The sequence below is a fragment of the Cenococcum geophilum genome (assembly GCF_001692895.1).
Source record: "Cenococcum geophilum 1.58 unplaced genomic scaffold K441scaffold_94, whole genome shotgun sequence".
NCBI lineage: Eukaryota > Fungi > Ascomycota > Dothideomycetes > Gloniales > Gloniaceae > Cenococcum > Cenococcum geophilum.
In genome coordinates, this window is record NW_027137652.1 from 321,186 (window position 1) to 338,126 (window position 16,941).

At 38.2% G+C, this 16,941-nt stretch overlaps 3 protein-coding genes across 3 annotated transcripts; 2 read left to right on the forward strand and 1 right to left on the reverse strand.

The window, feature by feature from the left end:
- Nucleotides 1-10,345: 10,345 nt before the first annotated feature.
- K441DRAFT_743996 (uncharacterized protein) lies at nt 10,346-11,964 on the forward strand (the record flags this gene model as incomplete). Its single annotated transcript, XM_067654415.1, has 6 exons — nt 10,346-10,360; nt 10,571-10,750; nt 10,796-10,900; nt 11,193-11,371; nt 11,424-11,673; nt 11,755-11,964. The coding sequence occupies 6 exons, from the start codon at nt 10,346-10,348 to the stop codon at nt 11,848-11,850; spliced, it is 825 nt and encodes a 274-aa protein (XP_067496607.1). The 3' UTR covers nt 11,851-11,964.
- Nucleotides 11,965-12,269: 305 nt separating this feature from the next.
- K441DRAFT_515701 (PH domain-like protein) lies at nt 12,270-12,935 on the reverse strand (the record flags this gene model as incomplete). Its single annotated transcript, XM_067642111.1, has 1 exon — nt 12,270-12,935. A coding segment is annotated over one exon (666 nt), but the record flags the coding sequence as incomplete, so codon positions are not given.
- A 190-nt stretch (nt 12,936-13,125) lies between these two features.
- On the forward strand, nt 13,126-16,481 carry K441DRAFT_671261 (DNase I-like protein). Its single transcript, XM_067650400.1, has one exon. The coding sequence runs from the start codon at nt 13,255-13,257 to the stop codon at nt 16,330-16,332; it is 3,078 nt and encodes a 1,025-aa protein (XP_067496609.1). The 5' UTR covers nt 13,126-13,254; the 3' UTR covers nt 16,333-16,481.
- Nucleotides 16,482-16,941: the final 460 nt, after the last annotated feature.

Sequence of the window (16,941 nt, forward strand, 5' to 3'; positions counted from 1 at the left end):
ATAATGCCCCCCCCCCTTTAAAAAGGGTTGTCCCCAATTCTTTATATATTTAAGCCTTAATAAAACCCCATAAAAAACCTTAGTAAGGAAAAAATTTAAAAGGGAAAAAGTATTTTAATTTTGTGTATAGAGAGATGGGTAGTATATATACGCGGCGCGAAGATATTAAGGAACTTTAACTGGCGGTTAAAGTTATCTAATTAGTTAGATTTGCCTTACTAAAACTCCCCCACATTTAGCCGAGCTAGTAGTAATTTTATATACCCGGTATAGAAAATCCTAATTAGTCCGTTTAATAGGTAGAGCTAGTAGAGCTTAATACTATTACTTAAATTTGGTAGACTAGAAATATTCTAAAGCTTACTTATATAGGTAGGTTACTAGTACCTTATAAATAGGTTATAGGTTATTCGCATACAGCTAGATTTGTAAACAGTAAGGCTATATACCTATTAAATCCATTACTAACCCTATTTTAGCCTTACGCTATACTAGCGTAGCGCCGTATATACAGCCAAATTAGAATAGTAAGGCTATATACTTATTAAACCCGCTACTAACCTATACTTTAGCCTTATACGTTATCTATATAGTATATATATAGAATAGTATATAAGTTATCAGTATAGGTTACTACCAGTAAGTTACTAATAGGTTATAAACCCTAGTTAAATAGACCCCAGTTATAAACGGGCCTATTCTCTAATATATAAACAATCTACTTGGCTAGTATAGAGTAACGGACTAGGTTTAGGAAGGGTGCTTTTTAAATTAAGGCTGTAGTTCTTATAGCAATCATTACTTATTCTTTAATCCCTTAGAACGTCCTCTGCTTCGCTTTAATATAGGTTATATTTTAATAGCGGCGCTTACTTTTCGCCTACGCTTTAGCTATAAGGCTAGGGTATCCTACTTACGGTACTTATCTAGCAGTTATTAACAATTCTTAAGTTCTATATCGTATTTCTATTTATTATACTTATTTAGCTATCCTAGCTATTTAATAAGATACTATAGTTATCTAGCACAATCCTAGTAAGCAACAATTGCTTTTACTTACTAGCTGCCTTCCTTAAGCTCTTTTACTACTAGGGGTTAAAACCTAGGGCGTAACCTATAAGGCTCTAGTAAGGAGATATAGAAGACTAGGTGGAGCTATACTATAGTAGGTAGAAGCTCTAGCTTATATACTTACTACCCTATACGCTCTAGAATCTAAAACGGTCCTATAAACTTATAGTTAAGCTTTTTATAAGAACATTTCATGCGGATGTTCTTAGAGGAGAGTAGGACTTATTTACTAACGGCGAAGTACTTAGCTAGGTAGTAACGATTATAGTATTTTACCTAAAGCTTTTAGGCGTACATTATTAACGCCGCCGCTGCCTTATATATAAGGCGTAGGCGTTATAAATACATCTCTACGAGTTAGATATTTATTAACTTAGACCCCTCCCCACCTTACTAGGCGTCTTAGACGCTATCTAAAACTCTATCTAGGATGTTTAATAGCTAGTTATAGGTAAGCTTAATAGAGAAACGCTTTATTATAATATAGACCTTAGAGTTATAGGTAAAGGCTACTTCTTTAAATAGGGAGGCCTAATTAGACTATTCCTAGTTTGTAAATATATATAAGTATATCTTAAGCTCCTAGTTCTAACGCTTTATCTAGCTATCTATTTACAGGTAGAATATAGTACTAAGTTTACGTTAAACGCGGAGATAGTAGCATATAGTACTTTAGTCTCGCTTATAAATATACTACCCTTATTAGAGATAATATTATCTAGAGGCCCTATTTACGTAAAGACTCTAAATAAAAGTTCTACAAGTTATATAGCATTAATTATCTTACGCACTAAATAGTAGTATACTAGCTTTATAAAACGGTCTATAAGGATAAGAACGGAGTTATACTCTACGCTATTAGGAGTTTTAGACTCTAGGAAATCCGTAATAAAGTTAAGTAAATAATACCGCTAGGCTTAGGTGGGGGCCTAGAGAGGCTATAGCTTACTATAGGGTTTATAGCAGCGCGATTTAGAGCATTAGTAGGCATTATAATTATCTAGGTATTTATAGAGGTCCTAAGTAAGGCCGTTTTAAGTATACTTCTACGCGATTACCTTAAGGGTATAGTTAAAACTATAGTGACCGCCTATAGGATTATTATAATTCCGCTTAAGGATCTCCTATTATAGTAGTATATAATTTAGCACCTAGACCTTATTATTTTGCCTTAAGAGTCCTTAATTATTAAAGGTATAGTCCTTATTACCGGCAGGAACTTATTTTTAGGTTAACTAATTATATATAAAGCGTATAAAGGCGTCCCTTTTTTATACTCTATAAATAAAATTAACTAGTAACTTAGGGGGGTGTTTTATAAACGCCGTTTTGGCTAAAGCAGCTACTACTACCTCTTGCTGTGGCACAAGACTTTATGTAAAGTTGGTGCTAGCAAAGTAATATATAATACGTAGGTAACTTACTAGATTATTATAGGGGACTATAGCCTAGGCTAAGGGGTCTTCCCTAGGGTTAAGCACTATTAGGTTAATTAAAGTAGTCTTAAAGAGAATAGTAGGACGCTCTAGTCCGCCGGCGCTAAGTTTATAAGGGTTGCTTGTATACTATATATATACTACTTACTAGTTTAATATAATAGTACTAGGTCCGCCTACAAGGCCTATAACTTATAACTTTTACTATAATATAAGCAGTATAGCATTAAAGATTATCCTCTTATTGCTATCTTTAAAGCCTTTAGTATAATTTAGGCGCCAAGATAGTATATTAATAGGATTTACTTTACCTAGCTTATATTTAATTTTAAAATTAAACTTAGCTAGTTTCTTAGCGTACTAGGCCTAGTAAGTAAATAAGCTCTTAGTAGTTATAAAGTACTTAAGATTATTATAATCATAGAGTACGCGCGTTATATACGCGGCGTATTTAAGGTAATAGCGCCACATCTTAAAGCATTACACTATAGCGAGTAGTTCTTTATTATACGTATTATACTATACTTCTAAGCTAGTAAGCTTCTAACTATAATAAGTAATTAGGTGCCAGTGGAGTTAATTTCTTTACTTTAAAGGCTGCAGAAGTATACCGCTATAGGTATAATTAAAAGCGTTAGTAATTACTATTAGGAGTAAATTAGGGTTAAAGTGGTAAAGTAAAGGAGCCTATATAAATGTAGCGTATAGCTTACGGAACGCATCTTACGCGTTATTAGGCTAGGACTAAGGTTAATACTATTTAGTAGGCCCTTTTAACTTACGCCTTTTCTTTTTCTCCCTATTTAATGTTGGGGTGTAATATACCCATATAAGATATACGTATAGGGAGTATATAGTATCTAAGTAGTTTTAGATAAACTGCCTATAAAAGTTAGCAAAGCTAAAGAAGACCTAAATATCTCTATAGGACTTAGGCTTAGGCCATTCCTTAATAGCTTTTACGCGGTTAAGGTCCATTATAATACCCCTAGGGGTAATAATAAAGCCTAGGAACTTAATATTCTTAGTATAAAAGATATATTTTAATAGTTTAGCGTATAGGCCCTAAGCATAGAGCTATCGCAGTACCTACTTAACGTGCTTAACATACTTATCCTTATTATTTAAGTAGATAAGAATATTATCTAGGTAAACTACGTAAATAGTATCTACTAGGGTTCTTAGAGCTTTATAAATATAGCTTTAAAAGGTTATAGGGGCGTTAGTAAGACTAAAGGGCATTATTAGGTACTTAAAGTAACTATAGCGTATTTTAAATACGGTCTTTTATTTGTCTCCCTTTTTAATATAAATCCTATAGTACGTATTATAAAGATTTAACTTTATAAATATCTTTATATAGCTAAGCCTATTAAAGAGTTCGCTAACTAGCGGTAGGGGATACCAATTCTTAATTGTAATCTTATTTAGGCGTCTATAGTTAATATATAGCCGTATTATACTATCTACTTTCAGTATAAAGAGGATGGGCGCTCTAGTAGGCAACTTACTAGGCCTAATTTAGCCCTTTTTAAGAGCACTATCTAGGTACTCTTATAAAATCCATAACCCTTTTTATAAGAGGTTATAGAGGGGCATTTACGGTAGTGTTTTACCTTCTTCTAAGTCAATCGCATAGTTGTACTTAGAGTTCTACGGTAGTATACTTACTAGCTTATTAAAGAAGACATTAATTTCCTCCTTATATATATTTAGTAGGCTAGGGGCCACGGAGGTTAAAGTAACTATTACGTAGTAGTATGCTTCTAGGAGCTAGTAGAGAGAAGGGTACAGCCGATATACGTTTCGTAGGTATACTTATACTAAGAGTATATATAGCTCTACTATAGTATACTTAATAGTTTTAGGGTTTTAATCACCTCCCCCTTATATATAAGTAATCTGCGCCAGCACCGGAGGGTCTTTATAAGTACTTACTGCTAGTAACAGCAGGTCCTCTACTATATTTATAACTAGTATCTTTATATTTAGAGGGTCTGCATAGGTACTCGCTGCTAGTAATAACAGGTCCTTTATTATATTTATAACCGGTATAAAAAAGGAGTCTTCTAGCTATAATAAATAGACTATTTTACCAGCCTTAATATCTACTAGAAGAGCGTTAAGGGTAACTATCTAAAGGCGTCTAGGGTTTAAAGTACCCTAGATAAACTATTTAGAACAGAAGCTAATTAATAGATCTACTTCCACGAGCTAATCCTATCTAAGAACTATATTATAACTATTAAANAAGCCGCTCTAAAAGGTCTGCGGGCTAATAGTGCAAGGGGTACCCTAGGAGTCGCTAATAGTAACCATTAGATTATAGGCATCCTAAATTATTATTTAGTTGCTATTAAGGAAACGTATAATACGTTTACGTAAATATAGCGCGTAAAGTATAGGTAGGTTAAACCTATAGACAACATCTTAATTAATAAGGTTAATTTAGCACTTATTATTGTATAAAGTATATAGGCAGACTTCGCCCTAGGGCGTATCTATCGCAACGTATACTATAATACGTTTCTTCTCTCCCTCTATATTAGGCCCTAGTTATAGTTAAAAGAGATACGCTACTAGGGCTTTAGGTTTTCCAAAGGCCGAGCTAACTTCTCTCTATTAGCCTACTTCCAGTATTCCTTATAGTGGCCGCCTACGGTACTTTAACTTACGTACGTAGTACTAGCATCTAGGGGGTCCCCTAAGCTATCCAGCTTTTAGGTAATCTCCCTAAAAGTTTACTTAAAGCGTTACTCTTTTTAGGTTCTGTTCCCTAAACCTAACTTTATAGAGCCTATACTACAACCACGCTTTATACGCGATAATTTACTACTACTACTTACGCGATCTTCCGCAAGCTTTATAGTATTAAGTAATTACTCTATACAGCGGATTTCGTTAAAGAGGTCTTTAGCGGTTCTTACCTATTAGGCGAAGTTCTGGCGGAAGAGCTCTACTTATAGGTAGGCTAGAAGATATAAAAACCAAAAGTCTACCTATTATTTAGAATTAATAAAAGGGGTATAAGAGAAGAGGTCCTCTAAGCTACGTATATAGGCTAGAAAGACGTTAAACCTCTAGCTCTCCTTTATAATAGCTATATAGTATATTAAAGCGTTATTAAAGCGTCTTACTATAGGGTTCCTAATCTGGTCTTAGACCATAGTCTTAAACTCGTCCTATAGTAAAAAACCCTTATCTTTAGTGCCTAACCGGCAATAAACTAGTTAGGTAATTATCTTTTCTTTTATAAGACCTTTAATGGCCTAGTATATACATTGCTTATAGTTATAGTCAGCGTTATTAACCTTAAATTGGCTCTTAACTGCGGCAATCCACCAGTTGAAATACTGTTAAGTAGTACCGCTAATATTAGGTAGTAACTTCTTAACTAGGGCATTAAGATTTAATCGGCGTATATATTCGCCACGTAACTTATACTCTTTACTAAAGAGGTAATAAAAGGGCTTTATTAAATTAATAATGCTCTATAAGTTAGCTATTTTCTTAGCTAGCTTATCTAGCTCCTTTATATTAGTGGTATTAGGTAGGACGCTAGTAACCTTACTAAGCTCCTATTAAGCCTAGGTATATAAGTTAAACTAGTTTTTAGCGTTTATAGATATCTAATCGTTTTAAGATTTAAAAAATGGCTTAGATACTACTAGTATACTTCTAGCGGTTTCGTCTATACTAAATCCTAAGGTATTTTATAGTTACATTACTAGCGTATTATCGTTAAGTATAGACGTTAGTTTTCTTTTTAGAGGTATTATAGAAAAATTAAACCAGCTATCCTCCTAAGGGGATTGGTAAGGATTTAAATATAAGGTAAAGATGTAGATAGGGAGTCCAATAATAGAACAATAGGTGTATTATATAGACAGAGACGAATCCTTAAGGGAAAAGGAGGAGTTTGTGTATGAGGTAGGAAGGGTTTTCCTTATATATGTATAGAGCACGTGCCTCACAGGCGAGTCACCCCTAGGTTACCCCAGGGTCGCCCATACCTTACGGCTATATAACTATCTACTTATATTTTACCTAACACTAAATATAACGTCTATAACGTCACTAGAGTATTAATATCAACCTATTAGCGAATTAAATTAAGCTTTATCACTCCTAATTTATATCTAAATTTCCTATTTTTAGTACAGTTTCTACCTTTATCTTACTTTCTATAGCTTTAACTATACCGCTAAATCTAGGGGGGTATATAACCGACTACTAGTACTATGCTAAGATATAATACTATAGCCTAGAAGGCTCCAAGATAAAATTAGCCCTACCCTTATATATCTCGGATATAGTTAAAGATTAAGTTAGACCCTACTCTATAGGACTCTACTTTTATATATTTATATTACTTAATTTCCATAGATTTATAATTAAGTTGCTTATTTAATTCCCACACTGTAAAAGCTTATAGTTAAGGATACTTAGATAATCTAGTTGGTTAATTATACGCTAAATAATAAGAAACCAATAAGAATCTTTTACTTAGCTATAGTAAATAAAGCATTTCCCCTAATATCTCTATTACGCGCCAAAACCTATACTAAAGCTTACTATTTTATTACCTATATAAAATACACCGTATATTACATTTTACGCATTAGCTAAGTAGTAGAGCTTCTTTATCCGCTTCCTCCTCTACTTCCTTATTTAATTTATAATCTATACATTATTTAACTCTAGCACCACGTAGGGTTTATAAATTAACTACTTCCTCCCCCCTTTTAATTAACGATAATACTAAATCGGGTAATTAAGATTCCGTATTATAAGAGCCTCCTCTAGTAAATTAGAACTATAGCTATATCTTTCTTATTAATTAGGATAATTTCTACCTAATAATATATGGCAAGCTTACTAGTAAATATAGATACCAGGTTATTAATAAGCGGTTACTATTAAGTAAAGCTCCTATATTACTAATATAGAAGTATAGAATAGACCTTTTTTAGAATAGTTCTTTAGGTAAAAAGAGGCTCTAGCTATATAAGCTTTACCATCTAGCTTAAAAACTAGGTGCTTTACTTATAATTAACAGCAATAATTATATTAATAGCTATTTAAAGTTAAAGCATAACCTTATTATTAACCCTAAAAGTTATAGTAGTAGAATATAACTACTAAGTATAGAAGCTTCTACTTCCGCTAGTAGTTATAAATACCAGCTATTCTAGGCAGCTGGCTATATTTAAGCCTATATTAATTAGATAATTCTATAAGATATTACCTTCTATTAAGCTATAAGTCCTTATACGCGCGCTCTACTAACCTTTAACTATTCTTAGATTTAGGACTATTTTATAAAGGCGCTAATATTACTAAGCAATTAAATTAAAACCGCATTTAAATAGTAACGCGTTAATATTAAAGACCTCCTCCTTACTATACTTAGTAAAATTAATCTTACCTATAATATCTAGACATCTATAAATGGAATGTTACTGCTTAATATAGTGGCCTATTTTATTAATAAAGGTAGAAAGCTTTAATTAGTACTTTTAGGCCTTCTATTATAGGAGGGTACAACCTCTCTAAGATAGGAAAATTACAGTACCGTTTATCTATTAGTTGGTCGGTTAGTTAGTTATAATTAGTTAGTAAAATAGTTAGTAAGAAAGAAAGAAAGAAAAGAGTGTATTTTTAGTAACTAGTAAGGTTATAATATCTATAATAGAGAGAGGAAGAAAGGAAGCTGAAGGCTCTATAAATATAAGAAAATGCTAAGATAGTAGGCGACGTCCAATCTACACCACCACACTATAACTGCAAGAATTATACTCTACTAAAAATATAGCAACGGCCCTAGCGTTAGTAATTTAAAAGTATTAATTTAATTATAAGCTTGGCTCCTTAATGGCCGATAACGCTAGTAATAATAATAAGCTCTACAACTACCTTTTATAAAGCCTATTAGTGGCTAAAAAGGAACAGCTTTAGTGCGTTAGCCATACTATTAACCTTATTATTAAGGCTTTAATATATGGCAAAGGCGTAAGCAAGCTTAAACGCTTAATAATTAGCGCAAGCAAGCACGTTAAATTTAATCTTATGCGGTAGAGAGGCCCCGTAGGTAAGGTTTATAATATTATTAAATATATTATATAATTAATAAGACGCTATAAAGACTTTACTAAGAACTAGGCTAAGGCCTATATTAAGGACGAGCTCTTTAATTAAGTAGAGCTTCTACTTATTAAGGACAGAGGCGTTTAGTGGAATTTAACCTACTTTATACTCTACCGTGCCTACCTTCTTTATAAAGCAATTAATAAATATCTACTAGCTTAGAGGAAGCCCGCTAATAATAGCTACAACCTATTATAGGACGCGCTTACTAATAAAGATTAATAGTAACGTACCCGACCACTATGTGGCGAATACCACCATGTGGCGAACCTACAATATCGCGGCGGTGTTAAGGGAATTGGTTTGGCCCTGCTTGTAGGCCTGGAGAGCTAGAATTAATCTGCCCTCTCCGTGTAATGCTTCTTGTTGTTGTGGTGTGGCCATTTCAATAGTAGTTGCAGACGCGTCGTGTTTTTGGTGGTGTTCGCCACATGGTGGTGTTCGCCACTTGGTGGTCGGGTACGTTAAGTAGAGCAGCTTATTAAGATTCTAAAGCCTTTTATATTAGCCACTAAGCGTATAAAAGGCGACGCTAATAGTTCTAGTATTAAAGGCTTATATAGCCCTCTATAGGAGTTAATTACTAATATAAAGCTACTTTATTAAATTCTCTAGTAAACTTAGTAGAGCCTTAAAAACAAATACAATTCCTTTCTTAAATTAGGCGTTAATATAGCTATTTAAAAGATTAATAAATATTTTAATAAAATAAAGGCCGAGAGCCCTTACTATTTTACTACAGTAATCCTTTATTTACCTCTTAAACGCGCCTACTTTCGCAATAAGTGGAAATGGTAGCCCCTATAATAGAAGTACGCTAAGCAGTATATAGAGACTTTATTTAATAACTATATTAATAAGCAAGTAGATAAGGAAGATAAGGAACTAGCTAAACCACAATATAGGAAAGTTCCTTATAAATCCAATAATAATTTAGCTGATAAATATATATAGTCCTTAGTTATAGATAAAAGCCTTACTTTCTTAAAGCGCAATTAAAAGCGTATTAAGCTCGCTAGTAAAGCTTAACCGCTACTATAATATAGGCCTTAAGCTTATTAAGATTCGCTCTAATAATAGTAATAAGCGGAGTAATGTTGTTTCTAATTCTCTTAACTAGTAACTTAAAATTAGTTAAATCCTTTATTTAATACTTACTAAGATTACCCTTAATCTATTCTCTATACTAGTAATAAGCTCTATATATAAATAAGCCTTTAGCTAAGCTAAAAGGATTATTACTAATAAGTATAATTAACTATTAGCCAATATAATTAAAGCAGATTAATATTAAAAATAGTAGTTAATTAAAGGCCTTTTATTAAGCAGTTTAATTAACTATATTAACTCTAATAAAGGTTTAACTATACCTTAGTTAATAAGCTTAGATATTAATCTTATTAGCTATAAGCTAACTATAGAGGTAGAAAAGCTAGCTTAGTAAGATATATTTAATAGAGCTTTATATTTAATTAAATCTAATATAGAAATAGAGCCTCCGGAGCCCTTACTAATGCCTTCTTTCTAACCTTACCACTAATATTACTACTAAATGTTTTACCTTTTTAACCCTCTATAGGTATACAGGACGAGTTTAGCTATATTTAAATACTATATTAGGTAAATTAGGGCTAGATTTAATTAGGCAACGTTAATATTTGTATATAGAGAAGTGCTGCCAAAAATCCGCAATGAAACACCATAAAGTCTATATCACTTTCCTAATTGGGACAGCTAGCTGACAGCGTGACAGTCAGCGTACCCTACCTTGCAGTCAGTGGTCAGCGAGCGGTCCAATTGACGCAGTCAGTCAGCTATAAAAGCTGAAGCTCGCAGCTAGCTGACTGTTGGACACACTGTCTATACGCTCTTCTCTCTGCCTCATCATCTCCTTCATTCGCAGAACAGAATACCAGGTCTTTGGACGAAGCCTTTCTGGATTTGAATTGGATGGCGACAATTCGCGTAGTGGATGTGGATTACCTCATGGGTTGCGAAAGCAGATCGATGTCATAGAAAGGGGGCTGGGGAAGCTTGTGATAACAGAGACCGCGACCAGCGACCAGCCTCCACGCGTGATTCTTGTTGGACACTCGGTAGGAGCGTACATCTTGCTAGAGATCCTTCGCTAACATCGGGAGAATCCAAAATACGACGCTGCGGATGGTATTAGGATTGTAGGCGGAATTTGTCTGTTTCCTACGGTTACGCACATAGCGAAGAGCAAAAACGGGAGGAAGTTTAGTGTAGGTCATACCCCCTCATTTTAATGTTTTATTAGCCGATAGAGGCCCACGGGAAATTGTAGTGCAAACTGCATTATAGATGATCGGTAGAACAAGAATTCATAACTGCACTATTGGAGGATCTTAACTGCTTTTCAGAATAGCCGTATCCTTCATCTCTATCTGCAGTTATAAAATAGTAACATGCTTAAATCATCCCCAGTCACCATTTTATTGGATGGTTGTCTGGGACTAGTCAAGAGAGTTTTCTCAACTGTGATATTAGATTAATTTGATTGACGATAATACTCAGTTACTTCTCCGTTTCCCCTCTTCAGCCGCAGTCCTCGCTTTCCTCGCACGATTTCTCACATCATGGATACCGAGTGGTCTATTGAAAGCTGTGCTCCGCGCATTCATGGGTTTCCCTACCGACGCAGCTGTGACGACTACTGCTTTTATCAAAAACCGATGGGGGGTTGCACAAGCACTGTACAGTTTGACATGCTGCTGTAGAATAAAGTTGTTTTTAACCTCTCTTTAGACAGATGACCCGGGATGAAATGGTAGCGATTAGGAGCGATGTATGGGATACGGAAATATGGGGCGCAGCACATCAATCGCCGTCGCCCCACCCAAGGCCAAAGTTGCGTTTCCTCTTTAGCCAGAACGATCATTGGGTTGCAGACGAGACGAGGGATGATTTGATTCGTGCGAGGACTTTTGGAGATGATCACGATGGGAGCGGTGGGAGCGGCATTCAGAGAACAGAGCACTGGAAGCCGAGAATGGAAGTTGGTGAAGAAGGTTGGCCACCTAGATTTTGTATCAGTAAGCTTATCTTCCTCTAATTTCAAAATTACGTTGGTAAGTAGGATGCTAACTTTATTCAGAGTAGTGTTCCAATTGCCGAGAGGGTTAAAATTTATGTTGAGGATATTGTGAATAGCGACATGGATAGAAACTTATAGACTTCTGGATCTCAATGTAGCGTTCAGAAGCTCATCCTAGTGATGACAAGAAGTTCTCTCACGTCTAAAAAGGCGGAGCCCAGAAGCATAAAAATATTCATATGCTGACTAGAATGCCTGGGTATCTTGATGCTTTATAAATACACGAAGAATATGTGCATGAATACCAGTTTGCATCCACGTCTTACTGTTACATATTAGATAGCACCTTAGAATCTGGTGCTTTATCAACTAACCCGATACCCTTGTTTCGCCTTCCAGAAGAGTTGCCCAATAGCATCCGAATCGTCCCCACTTTGTGCATTCATTGGTTGGGGAGGTGGCTTTTGGGGATGCTTTGCAGGAGTGAATCGAGTCGTAGCTCTGAAGAAGTCTGTATCGAGCGTTGTTGTGAATTGTGCTGACTTTAATGATGAGCTGTGGTGATTGTGTAGACTCCAACCGGCATCTTGCGTCCTCTGCTGGCCGAACAATTCTCGTAGTGACAACTGCCGACCCATAGGCACGCTCTCCTCCTCAGCTTGGGCATCCTCAGCAATCTGCTGTGCGCCATTACTACTGTCTCTTAACTCCTGTTCCAATAGTTTCCTACTCATCTCGGCTTGTATCGCACAGTCCTGGATAATTTGTGCGTTGATCGTCCTGGTGTTCGCCGTTGAGGATGGGGGCGGTTCCGAGAAAATCCACAACCCATATATCTGCGGCGTTCCATCTTCTGCTCCGACTTGCAAAATCACATACTCCTCAGTGTTCTCAACATCATCCCCACTTAATAGTTCAGTTGTGAAGCTGTCCAGCCCGCGTCGATTGAGGATGGTCACAGCGTACCGATCGGCGCCGATACTACTCTGAGTAAGTTGGCAGACAAAGAGTGTCCCTTCGATGCCACATTTTTCCCAAGCTTGAGCGGCAGGAGAAAAGAGGTAGACAACAGCATATGGTGCGATGGACAAAATGGATCTAACGGATGGGTTGTGACGTTGGATAACGGAGAGATTGAGCTCAGTATTCGATCGTGGTGGAGGAGGAAGGATATCAAGGTTTGGCGCGTCAGTTTCATAGTCTGACGGTTGAGGTAGGGGTTGGGCCTGGTGTGCTCGTGCCTTGGCCTTCCGGGAAGCCATTATAGTCATATATGGTGGTGGCGGCCGGGATTTGGGGAGGGGTTCTGGTGTTGATGTTTAGGTCAGCGCGGGCTGCTCAGCCCTGCGAAACGCCGAAGATCTTGAGAGTATGGTCTGTGCTGCATGTATCGTCATTCCAGCCAGCCGGCATTTCATTACCAGTTCCAAATTCGTCTCCAGTCCGTCATTTACGATAATGTCTGCCTATATTTCTTCTGTATAGTCTGATGCCGTCTCTGGCGCTTATGTTACCTTCTCAACTACAGTTCTTAATATCATCATGCCCTCGTCGAATGGTGGCAATGGGTCTGTCGATTTGCTGGACTCGAAAATCCCTGGTGCTTTTCCTGGCGCTCCCAGCTCTGCCATATCAACCCGCCAAACTCTTTCGCAGGCAGTTTATGCGAGAAGATCTGAGTATACTAGGCCACGAAAGATTCGTATCAAAGTTGGCACTTGGAATGTCGCCGCGCTTAAGGGGACGGAGAAGGATATTGGAGGTTGGTTCGTGGAAGGCAAGGGAATCGAGGAAGCTATGACTGGCTTGACACTTAGTAGTACAGGGAAGAATGACCCGAGCGAACGAGAGAGCATAGAAGACCAAGAAGCTAGAAAGTCCAAGAAGGAATCTACAATTCCAAAAAACGACTCTGGTTCGGTGCCCGGTGGAGAAGATATTGGAATCTATGCTTTAGGGCTGCAGGAGATTGTGGATATTAACTCTCCAGCAGAAGCTCTTCGACCATATACAGACCCATCACCATCAAACCGATTCAAAGCTGCCATTCAGGAGGCACTACCCCCAGGATATGAATTGATAGCCGAGCAGCAGTTGATCGGATTACTTCTCCTAGTCTACATCTCTCCAAGATTTGTCTCCGAAATCGAGTCTATTAGCACTACAAGCGTAGGCACTGGTGTGATGGGGGTCATGGGCAACAAAGGAGCAGTCACTGCGCGTTTAGTACTAGGAGAGACAACCCGACTTGTCTTTATCAACTCTCACCTGGCCGCGGGAGCCGACAAAGCTGCTTTAGACAGGAGAAATTGGGATGCCTCTCAAATTACCAATCGCACCAAATTCGATCCTATCGTTGATTCGATGGGAACTTCTCAAGCTAGTGGTGAAGCTTTAGGTCAAGAAGATTTTGCATTCTGGTTCGGCGACCTCAATTACAGGCTTGAGGGAATGTCTGGTGATGATGTGCGGCACCTTTTAATGTTACACACTCGAGGGGAGTACGGAACTGCTGGGCAACCTGTGTCGAGCTCTGAGAAAGGCGGCTCTGAAGAGTTCCAAAATTCCTCGGCCCCTCGAAGTTGTTCCTCGGCTTCCTCTGCTACAGACAAATCTTCCAACTACCATTCACAGCACTCAACAGTGACTAAAGATACCTCCATAGATTCGATACCTATGCTAGCACATTTGGACCCTACATCACTGCATACGACATTATCATCTTTACTGTCTCATGATGAACTCTATCAGCAACAGAAAACAAGGAAAGCGTTTCACGATGGATGGAGAGAAGGACCTCTGGAATTTTTGCCGACCTACAAATATGATATCGGTAGTGTTGGGGCCTTTGACTCAAGTGAGAAGAAGAGGTGTCCAAGCTGGTGCGATCGAATTCTGTATAGAACCCGTAGGGACAAGCTTGCCTACGATACAAAGGTTATAGAAGAGGAGGCAGCAAAGAAGAAAGATGAAGAAATGAAAGCTCGAGGGATGGAGGAAGCTGGTGCGGACGAAGACGTACTGTTCGATTACAACCCAGAAACGGATGGGGACGACTACGACGAATATTTAGACTCGGAACCCGAAATTATAGTTACCAAAGAAGGGTTTCAGGACGAAATTTTTCTTGAGTATTATACGGCTCACCAACGAGTTATATCCTCAGATCATAAACCACTCGACGCAGTTTTTGTTCTCAAGTATGATGCCGTAGTTCCCGATTTGAAAGCTCGTGTTCACCAAGAGGTAGTTCGGGAACTTGATCGGGCAGAAAACGAAGGCAGACCGACAATCACATTGATTGTGGACCATTCGATTGGCACCAATGGTAGTGAATCCGTGGACAGCGATGTAGCCAATTTGGAGGGAGTCGATTTCGGAGATGTCAGGTTCGCAACATCGAAACGCCGTAGCGTCACCATAGCAAATACAGGTAGGGTTCAAGCGACAATCGGTTTTGTTGACAGGCCGGCCGCAAAAAGGCAGCCGGGACCGACACCACCATGGCTTTCGATTATATTTGACAGAGAACCGGACGTGAGTATTGGGGCTTTCAATGGGCATAAACAGTACACAATTGAGCCCGGTGAAGTATGTAACGCCGAGCTAAAGCTCCTTGTCGACGCCATCGACATAGTCCGTGACCTTAATAATGACGCGACCGGACTCGAGGATATACTTGTCCTCCGGGTCGAAAACGGACGAGACCACTTCCTACCAGTACGTGGCCGTTGGTTACAATCTTCCTTCGGCCGCTCTATCGACAAACTCATCAGAATTCCGGAAGGAGGAATTCGAAGACTTCAGCGGCAGAAGCCGACTGGGGATGACCAAGGGGTAATGTGGTCAGCTCCGAGGGAACTGTTCCGGCTGACGGAATCCGTAGAAGACCTAGTCGAGAGGACTCTCGCGGAATGGGATATGACCAGCTCAGGTAATGACAGACCTCCGTGGAAGAACAATGCTGGCTGGCCGTTTGCAGAAGGAAGCTGGTACATAACTAGCAGCGCTACTAGAGATGCTCTACGACCGATGATTTACGAGGCTCTCGATTGTGATCAACCCTTTGAATCAGCATTTGACGTCAAGACTGTGCCAATGCAAAGGCTCGAAACACTGGCTGGAACGCTAATAGTATTCCTCCGAAGCCTGGAGGATGGAATTATAACGGGGGGGTTGTGGGAGAAATTGGAGAGCGGTATGGTTGCCCGAGAGAGGGCAAAGCGGCAGTTATCGCTTGAAGATGAACGCACATGGGTCCTTGAGATTCTATCTTCGGCTCCTAACCATAACATCTCCTTCATTCTTCTCACATCTATGCTCTCGCGTATCGCGGTTGAAATTGCCAACTCTACCAAGCCATCCAGGACTCCTCGGTCAAGTGTTGAACTCCCTACATCGCCAAAGGTTTCCGTGCGTAGGAAGACGCTGAGCCAAATTCCGGAGGTGGCCAGGATGCAGCTAATTAATAAGAATTTTGCGGCTATATTCTCAGAGGAAATGATCAAGGTGCCTGAACTGGAGAAAGGGAAAGAAAAGGAGAAGAGATTGAGAGAAGAAAGGATGATGAGGGTGATTGAAATATTTCTTAGCGATGGAGGTTCAGGTCCTGGCGGTTAAACACTTAGACATGGTTGAAGCCTCTGCAAATATTCATATACAAAGATACCCCGTTAACTATGTCAACTTTAAGCTTGAACATTACCAGATGTCTGCAGTATCAACATAACAAATTCTAGGTGAATCGATGTTGCGCCGATCACGGAACATGATTTACTACGGTCACTTCGGAAAAAGACGATGTTAGAAACCATGATCAACAACAGAAATTTACCGAATCCTCACCTGTTTAAACCCTTTTTCTGTACTCGCACATGCCACGCTATAGGTAAACCTACTTAGTTAATTAAACAGAAGTCGATTATATAAGCTCTAGTTAACCTCGGCAACAACGATTTCTATATAGAAGTTAAGATTAGCGTTCCTTGACCTACTCTTTAATACTAGAGGGTAAGTTTGAAGAGATATAGTTAGATTAATCCACCGATGAAGGCGAGTAGTAGCCCGCTACTACTTATGGATAATGCTCTAGATATATAACGTTAGTAGTAGTATCCCAAGGTTCGGCTATACATATTTAGGTAAGGGAGGGGGAAAAAGACCTGCCAAGCTTTTCCGCGCAATTATTAATTAGTCGAAACGAATGAGAATCCTTGGCATGTAGATTCC

Coding starts and splice junctions, on each gene's coding strand:
- K441DRAFT_671261 (XM_067650400.1), top strand. CDS start 13,255: ATGCCCTCGTCGAATGGTGGCAATGGGTCTGTCGATTTGCTGGACTCG.